Source organism: Schistocerca piceifrons, chromosome 7, assembly GCF_021461385.2.
Source record: "Schistocerca piceifrons isolate TAMUIC-IGC-003096 chromosome 7, iqSchPice1.1, whole genome shotgun sequence".
NCBI classification, from domain to species: Eukaryota; Metazoa; Arthropoda; class Insecta; order Orthoptera; family Acrididae; genus Schistocerca; species Schistocerca piceifrons.
Genome location: NC_060144.1, coordinates 212,885,075 through 212,911,454, shown reverse-complemented (window position 1 = coordinate 212,911,454; position 26,380 = coordinate 212,885,075). Strand labels below are relative to the sequence as shown.

Here is a 26,380-nt window from a genome sequence, read left to right as displayed (position 1 = left end):
CCGCATAAGCAGAATTATAAAGAAAAATGGTATTCAGACGTGTTTCTTTAGTCAAAACAAAATAAAATACTTTTTCCGACGGAAAACGGATGCACCTGATTACCTCCACAATGCAGGCGTCTATCAAGTGTCATGTAGCTGCGGCAAAGTGTATATAGGCGAAACGGGAAGAATTGTCAATGAACGCATTAAGGAACACGAACGGAATATGCGGCTAAAACAAAGTGCAAAATTGGCATTAGCGGAACATCACGAGAACTGTGGCCGTGACATCGATTTTAATAACGTACGTGTAGTAGCTAAAGAAACAAACATTTGTAGAAGAAAGGTCCGAGAAGTGTTTGAAATTTCGAAGAATGCATCTAATTTCAATAGAGAGGACGGCTATAGGCTTCCGGCATCGTAGCTCCCCGCCATACGCGGTGTGTGAGCGGCATAAACAACGCGCTACAAGTCACCTCGGCGGACAATAATATTTTGGGTAAACATTCCTCCTCTCTTGCTCTGTCCGTTTCGAATCTAGCCACTGATGACGACCAACCAATAGCGGTAGCAGGCACTTGAACCAATAACCCTTCTCCAGCATAATTGTAGAATAGTGCCTTTCTATCCAATGACGTTAACCGCCAACGGTATCGACAGGAGATGAGCTACCAACGCCCCCTTCTTCTGCATTAGCCTATGACTATGGCCCACCAATGGTAGCCATATGAATTTTAACCAATACTATCACTTCTCCAGCACGAACGCCAGAAAACTCCCCCTTTATAAGTGGACGTGACACTCGTCTCTGACAGTGTTCTAGCAATAGTGGACACCAAAAGATCCTGAGGAAGATCCCAGAAGAGGGGTCGATACGTCGAACATTTTAGAAGAAACATGAGGCGGCCTAACAACCCAGAAGATTTTAACTTCAGTGACACCGGCCACGAAAGCCTGCAGACTTACATCTTATCGCACTCTTATTTACTCCATTATTCCAAGCGAGACGAAGGTGGAACATGTCTGAGGGTGGAATACAAGTCGGAGGTTGTACTCCCTCGCGTCGGCTCCTCCGCCGTGCTCCACCGAACACATTAAGCAGCGCCAGCGGGGCGCTCGTTCTGCGGTCTGTGGAGGCGGCGGCAGCTGGCGGCGCGCTATTGGAAGCCGATAGCGGAGGGGCAGGCGGGCGTTAGGCACGCCTCCACTGCTGCTGCTGTACGGAAACAATCGCGCGGCCTTCATTAGCAACTGCTGCCGCTGCCGTTGCCGCAGCACCGCCACGCCGCGCCGCGCCTTTGCTGCCACGTGGCCACAATGCTGCTCGTCACAGCGTCTAATGCCTCTGGTCGCGGGGAAGACGCGCATTTTCTTTGGCTTTATTAGCTGCTCCGGAAGCGAAGCGCCTAAAATCAGACAACTACAGGAAGACGGTTTCTCCAACTGCCTATCAGGCGGCGTTAGCACCAAGTCTTGAGTGGCTAGTAACCTCCATTTCATTATTACTGAAGCAAATTCATTGGTAAAATCTTATCTATTACGCCTCTATATTGCATTCCTGAATAATCAACATTCAGATTTAAGCATTTATTAAAGACATAATGAATTCCTTTTGGATAAGACTATGGGCTGAGTTCACAGCCAGCCCGTCGCAGAGCAACCTGCCGCGCGGGGTAGCCGCGCGGTCGGGGCGTCTTGTCATGGTCCGCGCGCCTCCCCCCGTTGGACGTTTGTGTCCTCCCTTCGCCATGGGTGTGTGTGTCGTCCTTAGCGTAAGTTAGTTTAAGTTAGATTAAATAGTGTGTAAGCTTAGCGACCGATGACCTCAGCAGTTTGGTCCCATAAGATCTTACCACAAATTTCCAGATTTCCACAGTGCAAACTGAAGTTCTTGGTCAGATTCAATGCAGTCTGAACCGCCCGTTTATTAACTCACTACCACCCCGCACCGGCTTCGCACAGGTAGCTCTAAGTACCCGCGGACGGATGACTTGCCTGGCGCAGTGGTAATAAATAATATACAAGGTGGTTTAAAATTCCTATTACAGGCAGTGGTTGCAGAGGGGACGTAGTAGATGAAGTTTTGGTAAAGAAGCCAAGTCGGAAATTTTCGTTTTGGATACAAAATTAGTTTTAAGATCAGGTCACTTTCAAATCTTCCACCTCACTGATCGCACACAAGCTAAGAAGAGTGCACTGTCCTCAGATCTTGTTGTAATTATGAAATCACAGATCATTCTCGTCTGACTGCATCAACAGCTGCGAGAAACTGGTGCGTTCTAAACTAGGAGCTTCTATATATACACTCCTGGAAATTGAAATAAGAACACCGTGAATTCATTGTCCCAGGAAGGGGAAACTTTATTGACACATTCCTGGGGTCAGATACATCACATGATCACACTGACAGAACCACAGGCACATAGACACAGGCAACAGAGCATGCACAATGTCGGCACTAGTACAGTGTATATCCACCTTTCGCAGCAATGCAGGCTGCTATTCTCCCATGGAGACGATCGTAGAGATGCTGGATGTAGTCCTGTGGAACGGCTTGCCATGCCATTTCCACCTGGCGCCTCAGTTGGACCAGCGTTCGTGCTGGACGTGCAGACCGCGTGAGACGACGCTTCATCCAGTCCCAAACATGCTCAATGGGGGACAGATCCGGAGATCTTGCTGGCCAGGGTAGTTGACTTACACCTTCTAGAGCACGTTGGGTGGCACGGGATACATGCGGACGTGCATTGTCCTGTTGGAACAGCACGTTCCCTTGCCGGTCTAGGAATGGTAGAACGATGGGTTCGATGACGGTTGGGATGTACCGTGCACTATTCAGTGTCCCCTCGACGATCACCAGTGGTGTACGGCCAGTGTAGGAGATCGCTCCCCACACCATGATGCCGGGTGTTGGCCCTGTGTGCCTCGGTCGTATGCAGTCCTGATTGTGGCGCTCACCTGCACGGCGCCAAACACGCATACGACCATCATTGGCACCAAGGCAGAAGCGACTCTCATCGCTGAAGACGACACGTCTCCATTCGTCCCTCCATTCACGCCTGTCGCGACACCACTGGAGGCGGGCTGCACGATGTTGGGGCGTGAGCGGAAGACGGCCTAACGGTGTGCGGGACCGTAGCCCAGCTTCATGGAGACGGTTGCGAATGGTCCTCGCCGATACCCCAGGAGCAACAGTGTCCCTAATTTGCTGGGAAGTGGCGGTGCGGTCCCCTACGGCATTGCGTAGGATCCTACGGTCTTGGCGTGCATCCGTGCGTCGCTGCGGTCCGGTCCCAGGTCGACGGGCATGTGCACCTTCCGCCGACCACTGGCGACAACATCGATGTACTGTGGAGACCTCACGCCCCACGTGTTGAGCAATTCGGCGGTACGTCCACCCGGCCTCCCGCATGCCCACTATACGCCCTCGCTCAAAGTCCGTCAACTGCACATACGGTTCACGTCCACGCTGTCGCGGCATGCTACCAGTGTTAAAGACTGCGATGGAGCTCCGTATGCCACGGCAAACTGGCTAACACTGACGGCGGCGGTGCACAAATGCTGCGCAGCTACCGCCATTCGACGGCCAACACCGCGGTTCCTGGTGTGTCCGCTGTGCCGTGCGTGTGATCATTGCTTGTACAGCCCTCTCGCAGTGTCCGGAGCAAGTATGGTGGGTCTGACACACAGGTGTCAATGTGTTCTTTTTTCCATTTCCAGGAGTGTATATATATATATATATATATATATATATATATATATATATACTTGCATGAGATGCAGTTGTACCTTAGTATGTACACTTTCATATTCTACTGACTCATCTCATGGGGATGGGTTTCCTAACACGAAAGACACAAATGTGCAAAAAAATACTCTCATAGGAGCCGAACACACACCTCAAGAATCTGTGTATATTATCAATAGACAGACACCAGTAATATTAAAGTCTATCATTCTTAAATAATTGTGTATGCCTGTGTGTGCTCTATGTAGGTATAAATACTAGGATCCTTTTCGTACAGTGAGAAGTTACCACTAATCAGTTAATACAAAAAGAAATAACAAGATATCGTTGTTGCAATGCTGGTAGAAACAATTAAAATGAATTAGTTTAGAGTTAAAACAACATAATATCTATATATAAAAATTAATCTCAGTTAGTGAGCAATATTGTGACTAAAACTAGTCCAAAACTTACGTTTAAAACTTTAACAAAATTATTAGGCACTGATTATATCAGTCCTTTGTATGGTAAGGTTTCAGATCGTGATGAGGGTACATTCTCTTCACTTTGTTACTATTGGTGTGACTTAATCCATAGGCTCCACGATTAGGTATAGAAATGGTATAGAAGCATACAAGTACATATGTGACCATTTCTTGTACTTCCTTTTAAGCAATAATGCTTTTAGATGGGTCTTTAGTAGTACTTTCGTGCCCACTTGGTATTTCTGTGTTTTCTTCAATTGTTGCTCATAATAATTTTGCCTCTGATGAGCTTTTCTCTCCATTGTGACTAATGCTGGACGAATCAAGGCCTCCTAGCATTCTTGTAAACAATTAACTCACCTACTGTTCTGTCTGTTATTCATCATTACCTTTGTTGGTGTAGACGCAATTGATTAATGCGTTAAACTGTTATAAATTTCTTCAAATTGCTGCGGATAATCCACCCACAATGTCTGTTTATATTGGCAATATGTTCTAATAAATCTTTTTACTTCACGAAACCACCTCACAATCAGGTTACCTTCCGGGTGGCATCTGAAATTTAAAATTTGTCTAATCCCGTTGTCCTGTAAATGTCTTCTCTATCTATGTCCCGTAAAATTGGCTGCATTGTCAGACAACAAAACATGTGGCTATCCAGTACACGGAACATAATCCATCGTGAGTCTGTGGATGACGGACTGCGCAGTACCATGAAATATTTGGATTAATTCCTCTATATTAGGAGTTTGTAATCTTACTGGAATAATAACCTTATCTATTTTTCTAACATCCAGAACCAAGCAAAAACTCGCATCTTATTTGGGCACCAAGTGTGATGGACTACAATTATGACTATTTGGATAGCTCAACAGTGCCCAAGGAATAGAGTTATACCTGTGACAGTACGTTTATGAGATTTCGCGTTTAAATGACAGAGATATCCTCTTACAGTGCCTGGTTTCTCTTCAAACATGACAGCATAATCCTGTAATAATTGTTTTAATTCATGCTTTTTCTGAGGCACTAGGCCATTAGGTTCATTTACTTTTGTGTTAATCTGCTCTAATATGCTTAAGCAATAACTACTAGTCATTAGGTTGGTGATCTTCCTGCTATAATGAATTTTATGGCAATCCTTTGATCCTTTGCAATTCCGCCCATGCAGTTCCTGCTTCTATACCAGACTAACTGTCTGAGATACTCTATCTACAGTTCACATGAGCTTACTGGAGGCGTAGTCTACTTCTGCATTAATCTCTCTCAGTAATTCGCATCCCAAAATTAAATTCACAACACGATTAGGTACCACTATGCACGTGCAACCTATAGCTCCATTACCGAGTTCTATTTTCATTCTCGTTTGCAAGATATTAGAACGAGAGCGTCCTCCTACAGCGCAAAGTACGAGTATTTTGCAGTTCCCTATGGGTAAGGCCGGCAAATTTGTTCGTACCTGTAATCTCCTCATAAGAGCCGTACAGATAGCATTTACACTTGCCCCCGTGTCTAAGATTGCTATAACATTGAATCCCAACATTTTTGGCATTAACAGCTGCTCGTGGCATGCTTTTCGGTTTAAGGTTGTAGGGTCTGTCACCGTGCAATGATTCGTCCCTAATGTCAGCAACATGGCTGTACCCTATCATCTTAATATTACTGTCACGTCCCTACTCAACCTTTCGGGGATAAAGTTGGTCGCGTCTAGTTTTCCTGCGGTCTATGTTTCGGTGACACTTGCCAGTAATAATTGCTGATTGATTCCGCTAATCATTACTGCTTTCGTTTTGATTTGGTGGAATATTACTATTCTGATTCCAGGGTGACGCTCCTGGATCCTCTCGATAACTGGGATTAAATCACCCATCATGGTTCTTGTTCTTGTATTTGTATCTATGGTTATTGCCGTTCCCACTTCTTTCATTACTGGCATCGTTAAATCCTGTGTTGTGCAACAAAAAACTAGGGTTTAGTGCGGAAATCAGGTGTGCCATCTCGATGATAAAATCACTTACAAGTGTCTCGGATTGGAAAGAGTAAACTAACATTTAATCAAGACATTACAGCCGCCGATTTAAGTGCTTTCGTAATGGGTTAAATGTCCAGAGAATGAACCACAAAGCCGAACTGGAGGAGGATAGGGAAGGAAATCGGCCGTTCCTCTTCACAGGAACCATTCCGGTATTTGCCGTGATTCAAAGAAACCACGGAAACCTAACTCCGGATGGCCGGAATGGAACGTGAACTGTTGTCCTAACGAGTAGAGTCCAGTCTCTTAAGAACGGCGACATCTCGTTAGGTGACTAGTAAAAGTTTAAGGGATTTCAAATATGAATTCTTAGGTCATTCACACAATTAACCGAATTTGCCACCTTGTGACCTATTCAGCATCTGCAGAAAATTTTGGCTGGAAATCCTTCCGAGATCAATAACAAGGTTAAAGCAGATGTAGACTGATATTTTACAGACCTTCGAGAAAAGAACATGGGGGATAGTGTACTCTCCTTGGAACATCTCAGGTCACAGTACGGTGATATGTCGAAGAACAAGTGCTTAAAGAAACTTCATTTCCCTTTAGCAGGCACATTCCTCACGAGAAAACAACAACTGCATCGATATTTAAAACAATTCTCGCTTATTCATCAGTCTCAGTTGACATGTTTGGATCTCTCTGGATTATCTTCAGATCTGTGTAGTTGCGTCAGCAACCCGTCGTGTCTATCAGAATCTCATATCAGAGTACTGTGTCTGCAAACCACAGAACTCTGATACGAGGTTCTGCCACAGACACGACGGGTTGCTGGCGTAACTTTATAAATCTGAAGATGATAGAGAAAGAGCGAAACATGTCATGCATTAAAAATGTACAAGTAAGACTGAATAATAAACGAGAATTGTTTTAAATTTCTTTTAGAATAAACGAGAATTGTTTTAAATTTCCTTTAGGTTACGGACTGGGAAATATCCTTTTATCCTGTTAGCACTGAAAGGAGTTTATACCCAAAAAAAGTGTGCATCCTGTCTGATATGTTGCACTACTGCTTGAAAATAACGGCAATATGAATGTGAATGCCAGATTTACATAACATTACAATGGAGACTGTAATTATGGTTCTAAAACCTGCCAAATAGGTATCATGAGCGTCCTTCGCTCATTAAGTTAACGAACATAAAGCCCAAACAACAATGCAGCACATACAAATGAATTTAAGAAGTCTCTAGTGATATGCTGTGTAAATACACTACGGGAAAAAATTGGAACACCAAGATGGAATTGTGCGAGATAAAGGAAAGATGGTAGGCTGGCTTTTACACCTGAAAGATAATATCTATTCAAATTTCGCAGAAATGTGGCGCTAGTAGCGCCACTATGAGGATGAAAATCAGATTTGCTTTAAACATGCGCTGTAGCGTTGGTGAGCGTCAGTTACCTTTAAGATTGACGGTGGTGAGTCGATATTAGTCAAGAACGCTTACAACGCGACAAAGATTCTTTTATCAGTATCTCTTTGAGTGTGAACAGGGTCGTGTATTAGGGATACGAGAAGCTGGATGTTCGTTATGCAATACTGTACGAAGACTTGGTAGGAATGTAGCCACTTTGCACGATTTCTGGCAGCGTTGGTTACAAGAATGTATAGTCGCAAGAATACCGGGCTCCGGAGGGGAGGGAAGACAAAGTGTTCGGCGTGTGGCTCTGGCGCATCGTACTGCATCTGTAGCAGCAATTTGAGCAGAAGTTGGCACAACAGTAACACAACGAATTGTTACATATCGGTTACTTCAAGGACAGCTCCCAGCCAGACGTCCTGTAGCGTGCATTCCACTGGCTTTTTGATGAAAGCTGGTTCTGTTTCGGTGCCAGCGACGGCCGTGTGTTGGTTAGGAGGAGGGAAAATGAGGGCCTGTATCCAACTTGTCTGCGTGTTGGACCCTCTAGACCTGCACCTGGAGTTATGATCTGGGGCGCGACTTCGTTTGACAGCAGGGACACTCTCGTGGATATCCCATGCAACCTGACTGCTAATTTCTACGTCAGTTTGGTGGCTCGACCTCTTGTGTTACCATTCAAGAACAGCATTTTATAGGGTATTTTTCAAGAGGATAACACTCACTCACATATCGCTGTCGTAACCCAACATGCTCTACAGAACGTCGATATGTGGCGTTGGTCTGCTCAAACACCAGATCTGTCTCTAGTTGAGCATATATGGGACATCATCGGACGACAACTCCACCATCATCCGCAAACAGCATTTAATGTCTGTGTATCGGCCAAGCAAGTGCGACAGACATTGAACTCCATCCCAGAAACTTACACCGAGTACCTGTAAAATAAAATATGTGCACGTTTGCGTGCTTTCGTTCAACATTCTGGCGGCTGTACCAGCATTTCACATTTTTGCAATGGCTTCGCTGGCCCTTACATTAGCTTGTAATTTCTTTCTTTCTTTCTTTCGCTTATGCCATAGTCCTGCAGCGATTGCAGGGTCGGCGTGGTTAGAACGGATTTGGCAAGGTTAGTTTTAGGGGTGGCCCGATGCCCTTCCTGCCGCCACCCCATACTCCCAGGGATGGAATCAATGTACCCCAGCTGTCTGCATCTATCGTAAATCGTGAAATAGTCGGAACGTGTTTCAAATGTCTGCGACGTGTGTAACTGAGGCGGAACGCGGGGACCAGCCCAGTATTCACCTAGCGGGATGTGGAAAACCGCCTAAAAACCACATCCAGGCTGGCCGGCACACTGGCCCTCGTCGTTAATCCGCCGGACGGATTCGATCCGGGGCCGGCGCGCCTACCCGAGTCCAGGAAGCTGCCTTACGTTAGGATGCAGTATTATCTTAATTATCTTTATTAGACAAATGTAGTCCCGAAATTTCATCACTCTACATTAATTATTTTTTTGGTATTGTGATTTTTCCGTCAGTGTATATCAGTCATGTTATTCTTTTGTAGATTTTATTTTTTTGGTGTATGCAAAGACAATTATCTTTGTGGAACACAGATGTGAATGAAGTTACTAACACAGCTACATATACACACATGTTAATAGCATCTGTACTCCGTACGCCAGCACCGGAAGAACAGCCGTGCTAGCTGGCAGCACTGTTGCCAGCTTTCAACTGTGAAGCGCCAAAAGCTACTTCTGATATTATCGAAGCTACGTGACTGAAAACAATAGCCGTCTATTGAGCAGCGACAACATTGAGGCGTTGCCATAGAGACGTATACAAAATCGCATTAAGTGATTGGTTGTCGAAAACGAGCGAGCAACCAGGCCAACTCACTTTAACTGCCGGTGCTCTTCTTTCACCAAGCTGCTGCGCAGTTGCTGCAGGTTACACCTTGTGGCACTCGCTGGCGATATCGCGTGGTACGACGCGGTGTCCCGGGTTGCATAAGCACCAGGTGCGGGCATTAGGCAACATTGATATCAACGGCTGCAGTAAGAAGGGCACCACAGCTAAAGGGACTACATTGCCACCCCTGCCATGACGCCAATCATCCGCCGGAGGACATATCGCTACGCAGAGAGCCAATATATAAGCAGCGTGTCATCTCCGTCGGCGACAGCCAATCACGAGTGTGGTCATCCACGTTATAATACACTGCAAGACAAAAAACACGGTGCACCACGAAGGAACTATCTGAATGGCACTGAAATGGGATTATGTTATCTCCACGTACAGACAAACAAAGGTTACTATTTCATAAAATTGGACAATTTATTCAACTAAAAGAGCTTCACAATTTGAGGAAATCAATAATGCGTTGGTCCAGCCCTGGCCCTTATGCAAGCAATTATTCTGTTTGGCATTGATTGACAGAGTTGTTTCCGGCGGCTGTGGCCGAGCGGTTCTAGGCGCTTCAGTCTGGAACCGCGCGACCGCTACAGTCGCAGTTTGGAATCCTGCCTCGGGTATGAATGTGTGTGATGTCCTTAGGTTAGTTAGATTTAAGTAGTTCTAAGTTCTAGGGTACTGATGACCTAAGATGTTAAGTCCCATAGTGCTTAGAGCCATTTGAACCATTTGAACGTTGGATGTCCTCCTGAGGGACATAATGCCAAATTCTGTCCAACTGGCGTGTTAGGCTGTCACAATCCCGATCTGGTTGGAGGGCCCTGCTCATAATGTTTCAAACGTTCTCAATTTGGGAGAGATCTGGCGTCTCCAGAAACATTTTCGCCCTGTAATCTCATTGACTGGAGTGGAACTGTCTTCAGTAATGAGTCCCGCTTCGAACTGAGCTCCGATGACCAGCTAAGACGTGGCTGGAGACGCACCAGAGAACTATGGGCTATCAAACTGACTCCCGCCCATCATACAGACCGACAACCAGAAGTGATGGTCGTGTGAGGTGCAATTTTATTTAATAGCAGGGCTTCTTTGATTGTTAGCCTTGGCAGCCTTACAGTATAAAAGTAAGTCGTTGATATTCTATGCCCCATTTTTTGTCCTTCATTTCAAGAGATTCTGGGCCTACATTTCAGCAAGCCCTCCCACCTCCCCCTCCCACACACGGCGAGCGTTTCTACTACTTATCTCCATGTTTGCCAACCCCTATCTTCGCCAGATAGGTAGCCGAATCTCTCCCCAATATTGCGAACGCTTGGAGCTTGCGGGAATGGAAGAGCCCTCCAACCAGCGCCGGATTTTGACGATCTAATGCGCCAGTTGGACAGAATTTGGCACAATATGCCTCAGGAGAACATCAAACTTCTCTAATAATCAATCACACGGCGAATAACAGCCTGTATAAGGTCCTGAGATGGGCCAACGCATTATTGACTTGCTCAGTTTGTGAAGCTCGTTCTCTTGAATAAATCATTCAATTTTTCTGAAATTGTAATCATTTTTTGTACATGTACATTATACCTCCCGACTTCGGTCCCATGTGGATAATTCCTTCGTAATGCGACTGTTTTTCCCTTTTTTTCTTAGAGTGTATAACTAGCGCCGCCGAGCATCCGTAGCCGGTCTACACTCGGCCCACGGAGAGCACAGCGAGTTCACGGAAGACCAAGGTTGAAGTCTCCAAGTAGCCAGCGAACTGCCTCCCGCGGTAGTCATCGGTGAGCGGCAGCAATGCTTCCACAGTGGACTCCCATGAAACCATCTTGGAATACAACGCGACAGATGTGGACTCGTAAGAAGAACTATTACACTTGGATTTATTGTCAAGTTGCGGACTTTGTTGTCTGAAATTTCCTATCCCGGGAGAGGGATTTGTGTTGAGGTATATAAGACTGTCACGTTCATTTGAGTATTCTAATAAATGCAGTTATTGTAGTTGGTTTACTGGTTTGTGTATTTGTTTCTGTCCCTACACTGGCGCATTCGTAATTAAGGTGATGTGCTACTGAACAGATAGCCAAGTCGCAACACTGCACTTTGAATATTGCTGGGTACCAATTTAGTAATAATTATGAAAACCTTAAATTTCATTATGAAACTGAAAATCACTTACATTTAGTATCAATTCTTACTTTACTAGTTCAGATATTTACTGGAAACACAGAAATTTAAATACATCATAGAATGAATTAGGTACGCAACAGTATAATCCGCCAAATAACGTCTCTGCTCCAGAAATCAAGGCGTTCTTTTTTTCATTTTTGTGACAAATAAACTGGCACAAAGACCTATTCACATTAATGTAAAACCAATCCTTTCGTAGCGGAAGAGCTCCTAATTTTTCGAGTCAGATCTCTTGCACGTACTAAATAACTTCCATGCGTTTTCCGTTCAGGATTCACTCTAGTTCTTAACTCTTCCAACAGAAAACGTGCATTACTTTGCTTTCATTTAAACAGATATAAATACACCTTACAAGTAAGTCTTTACTATTATACTATGTTTCCCTCCCGCCATCAGAGTCTGTGAGATCACACACTCTAGGAAACAGCTGAAGACTCCCCAAGCTTTTGCGTAGTTTCTTAACTTTCTGTCTGAGGAATTATGTGTATTCAGTGATTACTTGTTACCTAACGTGTGAACTTGGTTTAATTACGCCAGTTCGTCAAGTTTATAATTTTTTAACAGATAACATTTCAGAGACTACTGTGCATCGAGAAAAGAAAAACATAACATTGGTTCTAAGGTGGATAGAAAAAAATTAAAACAAATAGACCCTCGGAGATTAGTTACTTCTTAAAATGAATGAAGGGCGATGAAGGAAAAAGCTGGAGCCCAAGTAACCCTACCACCATTGATTTTCTGTGTCAAAGTATAGCTTGTACAATGAATAAGCTTTCAACCTTGTAAATTCTTGTTTTTTCTTCATGATACACGGTATATTGTTTGAAATATGTTCTTGGTTATACTAGCTTTATGTTATCTTTCGAGTTTCTTTCCTCTACTTTACTATATTTCTTTTCTTATGATTATTTCTAGTGTGGCTTTTTATAAATTTAGCCATGAATACTTGTACATTGTGAATCATGAAATATACTATTTTTAGTCTTGCCCATTCACCTTTCTTTTGTATTGTTCCGATATATTCTTCACCTTTCATTACCACTTCTTTGACAAACAAACTAAACAGTTTGCAGCGATGTACTGTATCCATCTGTTATACGAGGGTTGTCCAGAAAGTAATGCACCGCATTTTTTTCCTCAGCCGAAAACAATGCTCGAATGCGAAACGGTACGTATGTTTTAATTGAAATCTTCTGAGTGACCGCGCAAAGTTTCCATTTCTTCCAATAGACAGTGTAGCTGCAGGACACTTTCAAAATGGCGTCTGTAGGTGATGCACGTTACAAGCAATGTGCTGTCATTTAATTTCTCACTGCAGAGAAAGAAATTGTGGGGAATATTCACAAATTATGGGTAATGTCTATGGAGGACGATTTGCAGCGGTCGGGGAGACCATCCAGGGCTGTCGCACCTGACAGCCCTGACCTAGCACCCTCGGACTTCCACTTGTTTGGGCCATTAAAGGATGCCATTCGTGGAAGACGTTTTGAGGACGATGAGGAAGTGATTCACACAGTGAAGCACTGGCTCCACCACCAGGACAAGGATTGGTACCGACAGGGGATACACGCCCTTGTTTCGCGCTGGAGGAAGGCCATAGAACGAGATGGAGATTACGTGGAAAAATAAACACCATTCTTTCGTGTGTGTAATTATCATTATGTTCAATAAAGAATTGCTGAAGAAAAAAATGCGGCGTATTACTTTCTGGGCAACCCTCGTAGGTTCCTGCATGTAAAGCATATCATAAATCAGCGTTAATGTCCAATGAAGTGATTGATAATGTTATGAAGACCAGGAAAGATATTTCCCTGAAATTCTGACGAGATAAATGTTTCCTGCTTCCGTAAAACACACAGAGGTCCACTTCCACGGGGAATCCCAGCCAAGCTGCCTCTTGCTTCTAGATTGCGGCTTAGACATCGGGGAAAAAAATGTCCCGGGTGAAACCATTATCGGTTATCGTAAAGGTGACGTAAACAAGGCCATCAATTCTCGGCGGACATCGATCGACGACCCCCGAGGCTGTCAGCCGCTTCCGGTGGGAAACAAGCAGAATAATAGAAGCTGCCGCCAGCGACGCGGGGGTCTATGCGTCACCAGCTGCCAATGCGAGGGTGTGAGGGTGGTGGGAGGTGACTCAGTGGGGATGATAGGGGTGAGGCAGGAAGGGAAGAGGGAAGAAACATAAGGATGTAACGTCCCGTCGACGACGCGGTCAACAGGGACAGACCATAAAACTCGGACAGGGTGAAGATAGGATTGAAAATCGGATATGTAATTTTCCAAAGAACTGTAACGTTCGACTTGCCTACGAAAAAGATGCGTTCTGCTGTTGTCGGGTAGGAAAACATAATATGCTAATTTTATGTCGAGTACATTTACATCAGTCTAATAGCTGACCCCCACACAGATCCAAAAAAAAAAAAATTCAGCAGATGGCGCTCCACAGCTAGTACATATTTGAAAACTTCCATGATCGCCGCCTTGAGCTGCTGATAAAATTTTTATTCGAAAAACCAGTTTCACTCTGCTGACCATCATCAGGTCCTTAAAAGCAATTAAAATATCATATCAGGTGAATATAAAACCAATGACGTCACATAATGAAACCACAAATTAATCATTGTTGTCATGTTATAATATACATCATCAGGATACAGGCACATACTGACGATATACTTCATGTTTCGATGTGAGAACGATGGCTAACTCAAGATTTTATTACCTGACATCAATGATTTTACACTGTCCAGTCGCATTAATGTGAACCCCCGTCAAAAACCAGAATAACCACCTTTTGCAGCGCGAGATGTGAGGGGAAAGATTGGTTGAGGTACTAGAAGGTGCCGACAGAGATGCCTACTCCTCTGCTATGGCCAACTGCGCTAGGTTCCTCGGTTGAGTATCAATGGCGCTAACAGCCCGAACGTGGTGGTCCCTTAGAGTCTCTGAGTTTAAATGCGGCAGTTTGGTGACCAGGTCGTATGGTAAACTCATTCTGGTGCTCTTCGAAACACACACGTCAACTGCCAGTTTTCTGACGCGTTGTATTGTCCTGCTAGCGTATTCCATCATGCCGAGGAATAACAAACTGCATGTAGAGTGGGCATGGCCCCCAAGGATAGATGCATTCTTGGGTAGATCCATTGTGGCTACCAGAATTACGAGATCCTCCAGGGAATACCATGAAAACATTCGACATACTATAACGCTCCCTCCCAGTTGGAGGGTGTTTCCCTCCAGACGTTTCAATCCGCAGGCACGAACAGCTACCTGCGCGATGGAGCATCCAAAAATGCCATCTGTCTCGACGATGTGGGTGTTCAATTGCGGTGTTAGCGTGCAAATTCCAGCCTTCGTTCGCTGTACGATCGTTGGGAAAACACTGTTGGTAGCCCCTTCGTTCATCCGGATGGTCAGTTTGTCAACAGCTGCACCTCTCTTCGCTCATACACGTCTCCGTAGCGGTCGTTAAGCTCTGGTGCACCACAGCTGCTTTGGCGTTGACTGTGGATAGCGGCATTTTGAAATGCACGATACATTTTAATCACTGCGGCACGTGAACAGTTCACAAATTTAACCCCTTCGGAAATGCTTCCTCGCTTGGCCCGAAAGTCAGTGATCATGTCCTTATGGATGTCTGTTAAACCGCTCCGTTTCCGCATTACGACGACAACTGCATTTTTTCCGCATTTCCTTGACACAAATTATGTACCCTCCACTGCTGGTGCTGCCACGTGCCGTCTGTGAGTGGTTATTGGACGTTGACGTTGAACTTTGGCGCTGGTCACATTAATCTGACTGATCCGTGCATATTCGCCTAAAATTGTATTGTAAATGCTTTCAAGAACCTGATGATGGTCAGTCGACCGAAACAGCTCATAACCGTAATCATGAGGTTTTTCATCTAATTTGTTATGTTGTTGGTAAAGTGACATAGTTATTATCTGAACGACATTTTACGGTGTCAGGAGAAAATAATGGCAGCCTCAGCAATATTCCTTATTCACTGTGACCTAGTCCTTAGGGACTCATTAGGATCACTCGGTCTCACTTTTATGAATTTTATGCATTAGATAATACATAAGGTAACTCCTTCTCCTCCAGAGATACAGTACACAGCCTTATACAGAGGCTACTTTTAAAAACTTTGTCTATTTATCTGTCCGTCTGAGCAAGCTGTCTCGAAAACTAATAGAAAATATTCATGGGGTTTTCACATATAGCTTGGAACAACATATAGGGTTTATTTCATCAAAACACGATCATGAAAAAAAAATGATATCTTCATTTAAATTTTTAGGGGTCTGCTAAGCTTTGCAGTTCGGATGTTTACCTCAATGATACAATCATCACGGCGTAGTACACCAAAGAACCGAAAGAGGGCTTTGTAAGTTTCCTTATCTGACAGAAGTATTTTCGGAAGTTTACGTCAGTAACAGAATTAAGCACCGCAATCTTATCGCTACGAATACATACTAATATTGAATTTACTTGGCTAGGGTATGTAGGCTTACTGATATCGCTTTGTGTAATAAAAACTTAAACAAATTGCTTTCTTTTTTTTCGATAGTTTTTATTTATATTCGGTTTCTCGCCTACGAAAAACAAATTTGTTTCTTTTACTCTCTGATTTGGGTGCCTACTTACTACATTTTGGTTTCGTTTTCTTTAAAAATAAAAATGCCTACAAAATAGCCTAGTCTTTCTCGATACAAATAGAATATCTACAAGTCTAAGGACTGCGCAGTATCAAGAATCCAGTGAAGATCGTGGGGCGAGACTTGCTGTATTTCGAATATATCAAGTATTAGCTCGCTCTTTGGAAATTCAGTCTGAAAGCGAGGCGCAACTTAATTCTCATACAGAGCCTCATGCATCATCTCACTCCTCACCACATATTATGAACAAGTCTTCCCTCCATAAGATACTTAGTGCTACCTGTGTGAAGCGGAGGTGGGCTGCTATAGTCGAGACGGCGTAAATTGGTCCCTGACAGCTGGAAACGCAGGTGCCAGCTTTCAACTGCGAAGTACCAAAGACTGCAAGCAAAATCAATAGCAGTCTATAGCGCTCCGGCAACACTGATGACCCGCTGAGGTATCGATATAGAGACTGTAACAAAATCGCATAATGCGATTGGTTGCAGCAGGTGCGCGAAGCTGCTTTGCCCGGCCCACTGCAGTTGTAAAGGTTTTCCTTACGGCGACTCGACTGTAGTACAAAATAAAGTAACATTTGAGATGAGGATCCAATGGCTGTAAATGTATATTCACATGATATGCGATCTATAATAGACAATAGGCGTGAAGCACTTCTTTTTGTTACGTTTACCTCGTAACGACTGCCTGCTGCTTAACGTGTGTGACACCACCTTGGAATAAGTCATACAACAGTCTGTGAAAAGTTCCACGGTAGAGTTTATGATGCAGCAGGATGTAGGGAACAGAAAGCGGAACGAAAGTGCAGAAAAGAATTTCACAACTCACGTCATCCTGAGTGGAAGAAATTCATCATCGCGGATAGAAACTTACTAGCAAAATGTTCAAATGTTTGTGAAATCTTATGGGACTTAACTACTAAGGTCATCAGTCCCTAAGCTTACACATTACTTAACCTAAATTATCCTAAGGACAAAGACACACACCCATGCCCGAGGGAGGACTTGAACCTCCGCCGGAATCAGCTGCACAGTCCATGACTGCAGCGCCTTAACCCGCTCGGCTGAAACGGTGAAACCACAGTGTTTTGGCGAATGTTCATCAGAGGCAAAGATATCGTTAAGAGCGCCCCAGGGAAGTGTGATATGACCGCTGTTGTTCTTTATATAGCCTACATAAATGATTTGGCGAACAGGGTTAGCAGCAGTCAGCTGTTGTTTGCTGATAATCCTGTGGCGCACGGTAAGATGTCGAAGTTGAGTGACTGTCGCAGGATGCAAGACGACTTAAAGAAAATTTCTAGTTGGTGTGATGATTGGCAGCTAGCTCTAAATGTGGAAAAATGTAAGTTAATGGGGATGAGTTGAAAGAACAAATATGTAATTTTCGGTTACAGTATTATTAGTGTCCTGCTTGACACAGTCAGGTCATTTAAATACCTGGCGTAACGTTGCAAAGCGATATGAAATGGAACGATCATATGAGAACTGTGGTAGGGAAGGTGAATGGTCGACTTTGGTTTATTGCGAGAATTTTAGGAAAGAGTGGTTCATCTGTAAAGGAGATCGCATGTAGGACGCTGGTGCAACCTATTATTGAGTACTTCTAGAGTGTTTTGGATCCGTACCAGGTCGGATTACAGAAAGACGTTGAAGCAATTCAGAGGCAGGCTGCTTCAAGTGTTATCGATAGGTTCGAACAACACGTAGGTGTTACGGAGATGCACCGGGTCCTCAAACAGGAATCCCTGGAGGGAAGACGACATTCTTCTCGAGAAACACTACTGAGAAAATTTAAAGAACCAGAATCTGAAGCTGACTGCAGCACAGTTCTACTGCCACCAGCATACATTTCGCGTAAGGACCACGAAGGTAAAGTAAGAGAAATTATGACCCTTACAGAGACATATACAGAGTCGTTTTACCCTCGCTCTCTTTGCGAGTGGAACAGGACATGAAATGACTAGTAGTGGTAGAGGGTACTCTCCGCCATGCACCGTACGATGGCTTGCAGAGTAGATCTATGTAAATGTAGATGTAGATTAGGCAGTTCCAGTTTCACTCCATGGGACATGGGCGTTTGGTGCGCCTGTTAGCTCGCTCACAGGCGAGCGCAGATAGGTTACCCTCCAGGCAGCCCTATTCGCACATCTTCTGCACATGCGCGAACCACTGGGCCATCCCTTGCCTGCAAATGCGTCTGTAGCCAAACACTCAAGCTGGAACACTATAACCTAGATTTTCAAGGACAACATGTTTCCTCAGAACAATTTGAGGAGAATTATTTTAATAAACCATGTTTTATTTATGAAGTGTTTTAACACACGATCAAAACTACTTCATTTTAAGCATATCAGCCCTGAGTAGTGTTAGGAACGACAGACAGACACACAGAGACAGACGGACTAAGAGGCTTCACGAGAATGGTAATAACCATTTTGATGGACCCCTGAGAAATTGAGCTGTTATTGATAGTTTATACATTAAATGTCATTGAGCCTTTATTTACTTTGCTCATGAAAGACAAAATTATTGAACCATATAATTACGTATCTCTTCATTCTGACGATGTATATGATCACTAAAAGAATTCTTGTGCGTGGACCTCAACTTATTTTCCATTGAATGTCATTGAACCTTTATTTACTTCCATAGGACAGACAACATTGTTGAACCATATGATTATGCAGTTCTTCAGTCTCATGGTCTACATGATCACTAAGAGAACGTATTGGGTGAACGTCAGCTTAGTTTCTTTCCAGAAACGATTAACTTCTTGCTCACACATGTGTTCCGACATGTAGGCATGCCGCTTAATATATGCACTGTACAAGTTTTTATACCACTTCATGTTCAATCCAGTTCAATTGGCATTATATGCGTTGCAGAACGAGTGACTCGCTGACTGATACAGTGATTTCGATCAGCGCGGGAGAGAACTCCCGGAATGAAATCTAACACGAGTGCCGTATTTGTTTCAAATCGGGGAATGCCACGCATGCACAGGTGTAAAGCATTCAGTTCAGTTCAGAGAGACCATAAAGATTGGTGGGCATTTCACTACCGTGTATGCTCTGGATTAATTATATAAAACAAAATGTTATCCATTATAATAGTGTATATTCTCTGAATTAAAAAGTTGACGTGAGGTTTTCGTTGCCCCCCCCCCTCCCCTCTCTTTAAATGAGATTTGATGAGATTTTGCTGGACCTCTCCTTCCCATTTTGAGCTTAAGCAATTGACAGACGTCCCCTAAGGTGTAAACTCTTTATACTCAAAAAAACTAAGTTCTCATTTCCGACCATCTGTTATCTCAAAGTACTCAGTTTGGAATCATTTGCCGTATCTATAAATTTGTCCCTAAAAAAATTTAGTACATGCTGAATTTTTAAATTGAAAAATTTACGCTACTAGCCTCGTTGTTTTTGTATCCGACTTCAAACACATCATCTACCTGTGGAGCAATAGAACACGTCTGTAGTAAATTGCTCATTAGCTGTCGTTAGTTTGTTTTGCAGTTTGGCAGCTAAATTTTATTGCGTCTATTTTATTTATTTATATTTCATCCATGGCGACTAGTTTCGGAGAGGAATCTCACACTCATTTTTTCATCTTCGTTATGAGGCATGCTGACAAACTGATCACATATTGATATTTTTATGAAATTGTAGTTCAATTGTGAGCAATAATGTTGTCATTTCACAGCTTGACATTAGTTAAAAGAATGAATGCTTAAAAATAGAGCTTCAGCCCCAAAACCAGTCACAAAGTATGATATTATTCCCACAAACAGAAATCTCCTTCGAGGATAGTGGAGCAGGTCTTCACCCACAACCACTAAGAATACGATCTTGCAAACCTGCCGCCGTTTGATTTTCTAAATACATATAGCATTTGAAGTTCAATGCTGGAACATAAATTTCCTAAAGCAGTACAGTGCAGTTCGCAAAAGAAAAATATCGGAAAAAGCCGCCTTTCAATTTAATAAGGTTTCCGAGCGCTATTAAACATATAACATTTCCGGGCTATTAGCAGCGTTGTTGGGTGTGTAGCATCCGGGTCTTGAAAGTGCAAAATCACCATCTCGATTCCCAGTACGTGCCAGTTTTTTTACTTTTATTTACATTATTTATTTAAATTAACAAATATTGAATCATAATTTTCTAATAAAAATAACATCTTTTATTTTAATTACTAATCACATAAAAATAAATAATAATTTGCCGCAGATATGCTAAGATGTTACTGAAAAATTTCATATATCAATAAAACTGTTCAAGCTTTAGAAACAGAAAAGGGATTTTTACTTTGTTTTGGGCGTTTCGCATTTCTGTATCATATTTTAATATATTGTGATTGTTCTCAATTTCATGACATTAAAAATAAAAACATTATATTTTTATTCTACATTAACAGTCTATATTTGTTAGTTAACTTTTCATTTTGAGAATAAATGTAGAAATTTACGAAGCTAGAAATAAACTGCAGATACTAAGAATCGAGGCAGCTACTCACGGTTTCAAGACTCGTTTATATACACACCTTTCATTTTTATTTCTTTGGTTTCCAGTGACTCCACTGATATGCTCAAAAGGTGATTTAGTTAACACAGAAAAAAAAAAAGAAATCTTTTAATATTTAATATCACTTTTCCAATATATTTTTAGTTCTCTTTCTTTCTTTATTTATTTTTTATCTGTGTCGTACTCTTTTACGAAACTAACGCCCAGGCGCTGAGCTTCAAATCTTATAAGTATGAAAAAAATGTAAAAGGTGCAGTCCGTAAGATCAAGACCCCTGTGATTTGATGTAAACATGAAACGTATGGCAGCATAACGATACAGTTCGAGGATAAACTAACATGACCGGTTAATAGGACGTTAGGAAATGTGCGCGGTCTCGCTCGTTCTTTGTATTGCACCTGTAAAACATTAATTCACAGGGTTTGCTGGTGTCTAGTTGACGTTTTGATGCGCGATACTAATTAGTGGCGAGGCTTTTGGATATTAATTAACAGCGCCCACTGGTTTGTCTCTGGGACGAACCTCTCGACTGGCCTTGGAGGGTCTCTCCTCCTCGTGAAGCGTTCTCCGGCAACGGCGCCCCTTGCCCGACAGTCGTGCTCAAGCTGTTGGAGCAACTCTTGAGCGGAGAGGGCCCCAGCTCGACAACGGATGCTGCAGGTCCAGTTCCACGTGGAGATCAGCTGCGCATTCCACCATTCGCCAAACTGAAGGCGTTCCAGCAGCGCGCATTGTCGTGTCTCTTACAGAATTGTCATCAGTGTGTAGCAGACAGTGTTTTTAGTCACATATTATTCAAATCTAATGTCAATTCTTAGCTATAGCATTGTCTTCTGTTCAGCAGTTCCATTAAATACAAAAAAAGTCCACCAATTACGGAAAGGAGAAGTAAGAACAACAACAAGAATTAGTAACTGCACCTATTCTAAAGATTTTATGAAAAGTTGGGGATTTTAACTAGTCATGTGTATACATGCCATTCTATTGTTCATGTAAAAAATAAGCTTGATAACTACTGCATAAATCGTTCTGGAACAATATGTAGACTGAACTTACAATTAGAAGGTGAAACTTAAAATAGTATTTTATACCTAGGGATTAAACTGTACAGGGTGGCTATACTAAAACCATTCCACAGTTGTTCGCAGCCCTTGCAATGTTCGGCTGTCGTGATATTGCAAGTGCAAAGCTTGAAGATCGCACGTTGCGTCCAGGACTCTCAGTGATGTCAACAGTAACTTCTTCAGCAGTTTGTTGCGCAATGGACCGTCGACCTCTCCCAAGAGCAGTTTCCAAATCGCCTGTTGATTCGAACTGCCGAATCATGTTCTTCAACCACGGTACGGTACAGGAAGAGGATCTTCACGTATTCGTTTAATGCGTCGATACTGGTGAATATTAGCAGCACTGTTACTGTTGATTAGATAAAACAGCTTTACCAGTAAAACCCTGCTACTGGGAGATGAAGAGGCTTGCACAGGATAGTGCAGTCGTGGAGAGCTGTATCAAACCAGTCTTCGGACTGAAGACCACAACAACAGACCTTAGGTGATACATAGGTCGTGCACGCTGATTCGAGTTATTTGACGACAGTTGATCGGATATGTAGATAGGCGGTTAGTAATGTAACCGTCATTTATTCTGCACTTGATGAAAACCAAGAAAGTTGAAACGTGTTGCGCTCCAATGAAATGAAGGAAATTTGTATAAAGAGGCTAAGGCTTTTTTCCAGATTGCCTTTATTAAATGAATGTTTAACTTTAACTCGATGTTTGATCGGCCGGCCGGTGTGGCCGAGCGGTTCTAGGCGCTACAGTTCGGAACCGCGCGACCTCTACGGTCGCAGGTTCGAATGCTGCCTCGGGCATGGATGTGTGTGATGTCCTTAGGTTAGTTAGATTTAAGTAGTTCTAAGTTCTAGGGGACTGATCACCTCAGATGTTAAGTCCCATAGTGCTCAGAGCCATTTGAACCATTGGAAGTTTCATCGTTAGTCGCATTTCTGATTGTGTAACTTCCTCGAAATATAGAGCGGGACGCTTACTGTGTTGTTAGTCAGGACGACACGTATGTTACCTTGTTCCTGTTCAAGTGATACTCAGATCCCACGTGCTTCCCGTTCAATCCGTATGTCACACGCGGCCTTTTACGTTTTCACCACATTTGATACATAAGATATCCCGTTACTTTTATGTCAAGACATTCTTTTAGTCATTAATGACAAGATAATGCATTTTCCCGAACTAGAACCTAAACCTCGCGACAGTGAACCTTCAGTTATGGGTATTGGAATCGCATTTTTGCAGAAACCCCAGTGATTCTCTAACGCACTGCCTCTTATGTTGCAGCCTGAGCTGTACAAGAAGGAGATGATGGCCCGCCAGTCTTCCACGGACAGCTCCAGCACCGAGATGGAGTACTGCGGCAAACTCCACTTCGCCCTCAGATACGACCAAGACATCGAGGGGCTCATAGTGAAGGTAAGAGGACACTAACAACATTGGAGTGACAATAAGTGCAGTAGTTAGCACATATTTCTTTACAGATGAACCCGATTTCGAGCGTTGCTAAGGGATACTTTCTGGGTATTTTGGTAAGAGGGGTCAGTGGTCTTCAATGACTCGTTATAAGGTATTTGCATTTCGTTTGATTTCTTACTCTTATTTGTCTTAGTATCTGTACGACAATAAACAAATCTGTTTCACTTATTCACGGTGCTTGCTACTGACAACAACAATGCCCACTTTTCTCTACGGCCCCTAGCTTCATTCAATACTATTCGGAGGACAAAGACCTCAGACACGGCCGACCGATTCGGCTCATATTTGGCAGGCCGTGTGCATGGAAAGTAAAATAAAAGACTCTAAAAGATTTTGGCTCAAAAGCTAACAACCTCCCGTTCTTGAAAAAATAACCCCTAAAATTCATGACACACAATCGGCTCTAACTTAACAAGTTTGATAGACAACTGGAAATTCAGCATTTCTCATCATTACATATGGGGTCCGAAAACACGTTTCCCTAGTAATCTAGGAAAGAAGTTGCTGCGACTGCCGCTTACATTCGCATAGGGGCTAAGGTAAAGGCAGGTGAAAGAAAGCGCCGCTGGCGTAGCTATCAAGCCATCTGGTTGCGCACCAGAGAACCTGTATTCGATCCCTGTATCCATCCGGAAGTTTTTTTCCATTTGTGCATTGAGGAATAGGAGGGTTAACAAGATAAGCAATAAGGAATAATAACAAGTTGAATAGGTTAATTGCCGTCTGTTGCAGCTGTAACAGAAGTCTCATTAAGAATCAGACGCGTTTCGCTTTATTCTGAAGCGTCTGCAGTAGTCACTATAACAATATGACTTTTCCTCTTACAAGATTAACGTACCCCGCAATAGCAAAAGAGAACACGCGAAATGGCGATACTTCCCAATACAGAAATGCGTATGTATTAAGTACAGTGAAAGTGCTGTGTGCAAAAACTCGACACATACTAGTGAAAGACGAAGACGATGCAAAAAAGAACCGCCTCGAGTTGAAGAACCATGCATGAAAAAGAACAGAAACTGTTTATAGCAGTAAGTATGGAATGCGCTCTATAAAATTGTGAGAGAAAAAAACGATATTGTTACAGTGACCACTGAAGATGCTTTAGAATAAAGCGACACTCATCTGTTCTTAATAAGACTTTGATTACAGCTGCAAAAGACGGCAGTTAACCTAGATAACTGTGTATGTGTAACTGCGGAAAAAGGAGCCGAAAATTAAGAAGACAACATATAAACAACGAGGTAGACGATAAATTTCTCTAACGACTTAGATAAGCAGTGAATTAAAATTTTCATCCGAGTCTACTTAAAATAGCTCTACACACATTTTGTTAATGTTCTCAGTCTCCTTCGAACAACTACGTGGATGGTACTTGTCACGTAAGTATTCGAAACAAATATACACGCTGCACCAAGAACATTTTATGAATCCTATCTTCGCGTAATTACATCGTACCTGTGGAAGATTTGACGGATTATTCATATTAGAAATACTTATTTTTCGGGAATTAATTTTATGAATACCACGCGTACGATAACGTCACTTGCAAAATCGATGCTGAAAGCTTGTCATGACATATGCTATGAATCGTTGTTGCATGCGACCGGTTGACAATTCTCGATGGGTATACGGAAGCACACTGCACTTCAGGAACCTCCAAATAAAGTTCTATACCGCATCGCGAGCCCGGCTGTCTGTTGTGCTTCGTGACGATTTCGCAGCAACACTACTCGGAGTTTGAAACAACGATGCTTAAAATTTTACTTATTTACTAATCCATGTGGTTTGAGAAATTATTGATTGCCTTATTAACTCTCCTATTTATACCCATTTCGACACTGGAATAAAAACAAATAAAAAATTTGCATAACGCATTTGAGAATCGGTCGCAACACCAGCGGCGCTTGTTGAAGAGCCGTTACGTTATGAGTCGATACGCGGCCGTTGTAATAGTCTCCTTCATCGATTTCTAGGAAAATATACATTTGCGGAGCCCATATATAGGGATGAAAAACGTTCAATCGTTAATTATCTATCTATTCCGTTAATTTTGAGTCGATTGCGCGTCATGAACTCTTTAGGGGCGGTTTCTATCAAACACGGAAGAGTGTTGAGCCAAAATATCCTAGAGTTTTACATTTTAGGTTGTACACAAGCGACCTGTCAAGTACGAATCGAATTGGTGGGCCGTGTTTGAGAGCTTCCCCTTGTCAGTCCTGTCTCGGGTTTGTTTTTGCGGCTGTCATAGTTGGACGTTAACAGAGATACTCAGGAGTATGGGTCGGTTTAGAGAGGAAGAGATCGACGATATGCATCTCCTTTATGGGCTCACTGAATGCAATGGGAGATCTGCGCAAGGACGCTAAGCTGAACTGTTTCCGCAGCGATAAAAGTGTGTGTTCCACTTGATGGATGTCGCTTTACTATGTGTTTTATATTTTACGTGTTGGTGACTGCATGTTATAGGGTTTTCACTCTCGCCAAGGCATTTGTATTACTGAATGGCTAAAATCAACTAGTACAAGTTGCAAGTTGTCTATTGACGGCTTGGAGGGACAGCAAAAGTTTAATTTTTAGTATTTCACAAAATTATTGACAGAATTTAAAAATTTTAAATACTTTCATACCATCTCCTCATTAAGTGATATAATCTTACATTTAAGATTTGACGCAATAAGATAAGTATTAAATTTAGAAACTGAGCATGTGTAGACTACAGCCTTGACACGAAGGAATTAAAGCCGTTAACTACCAATGGGCATTGATTTATATCAATAGGGAAAGTTAAAAATTTGTCGCGGACCTGGATTAGAAGCCAGATCTCTTACTTACTAGGCAGACGCGCTGACTACTATCCTATCCCCACACAGTGGTCACCACAGCTGCACGCATTATCCTAGCACGCCTCTCGTCAGACTCAAAATCCTAATTCATACCACACACTACGGATGCAGCGTTCCCGCTCATTAGCGTTAT

General features: G+C 42.9%; 1 protein-coding gene across 1 annotated transcript in view; it reads left to right on the top strand.

Annotated features, from left to right (window-relative positions):
* Nucleotides 1-26,380, top strand: part of LOC124805557 (synaptotagmin-10-like) — a 547,973-nt gene that overhangs the window by 174,598 nt on the left and 346,995 nt on the right. The window contains exon 4 of the mRNA XM_047266123.1: nucleotides 23,213-23,344. Coding sequence (XP_047122079.1) covers nucleotides 23,213-23,344 — 132 coding nt within the window. The remainder of the gene's footprint in view (nucleotides 1-23,212; nucleotides 23,345-26,380) is intronic.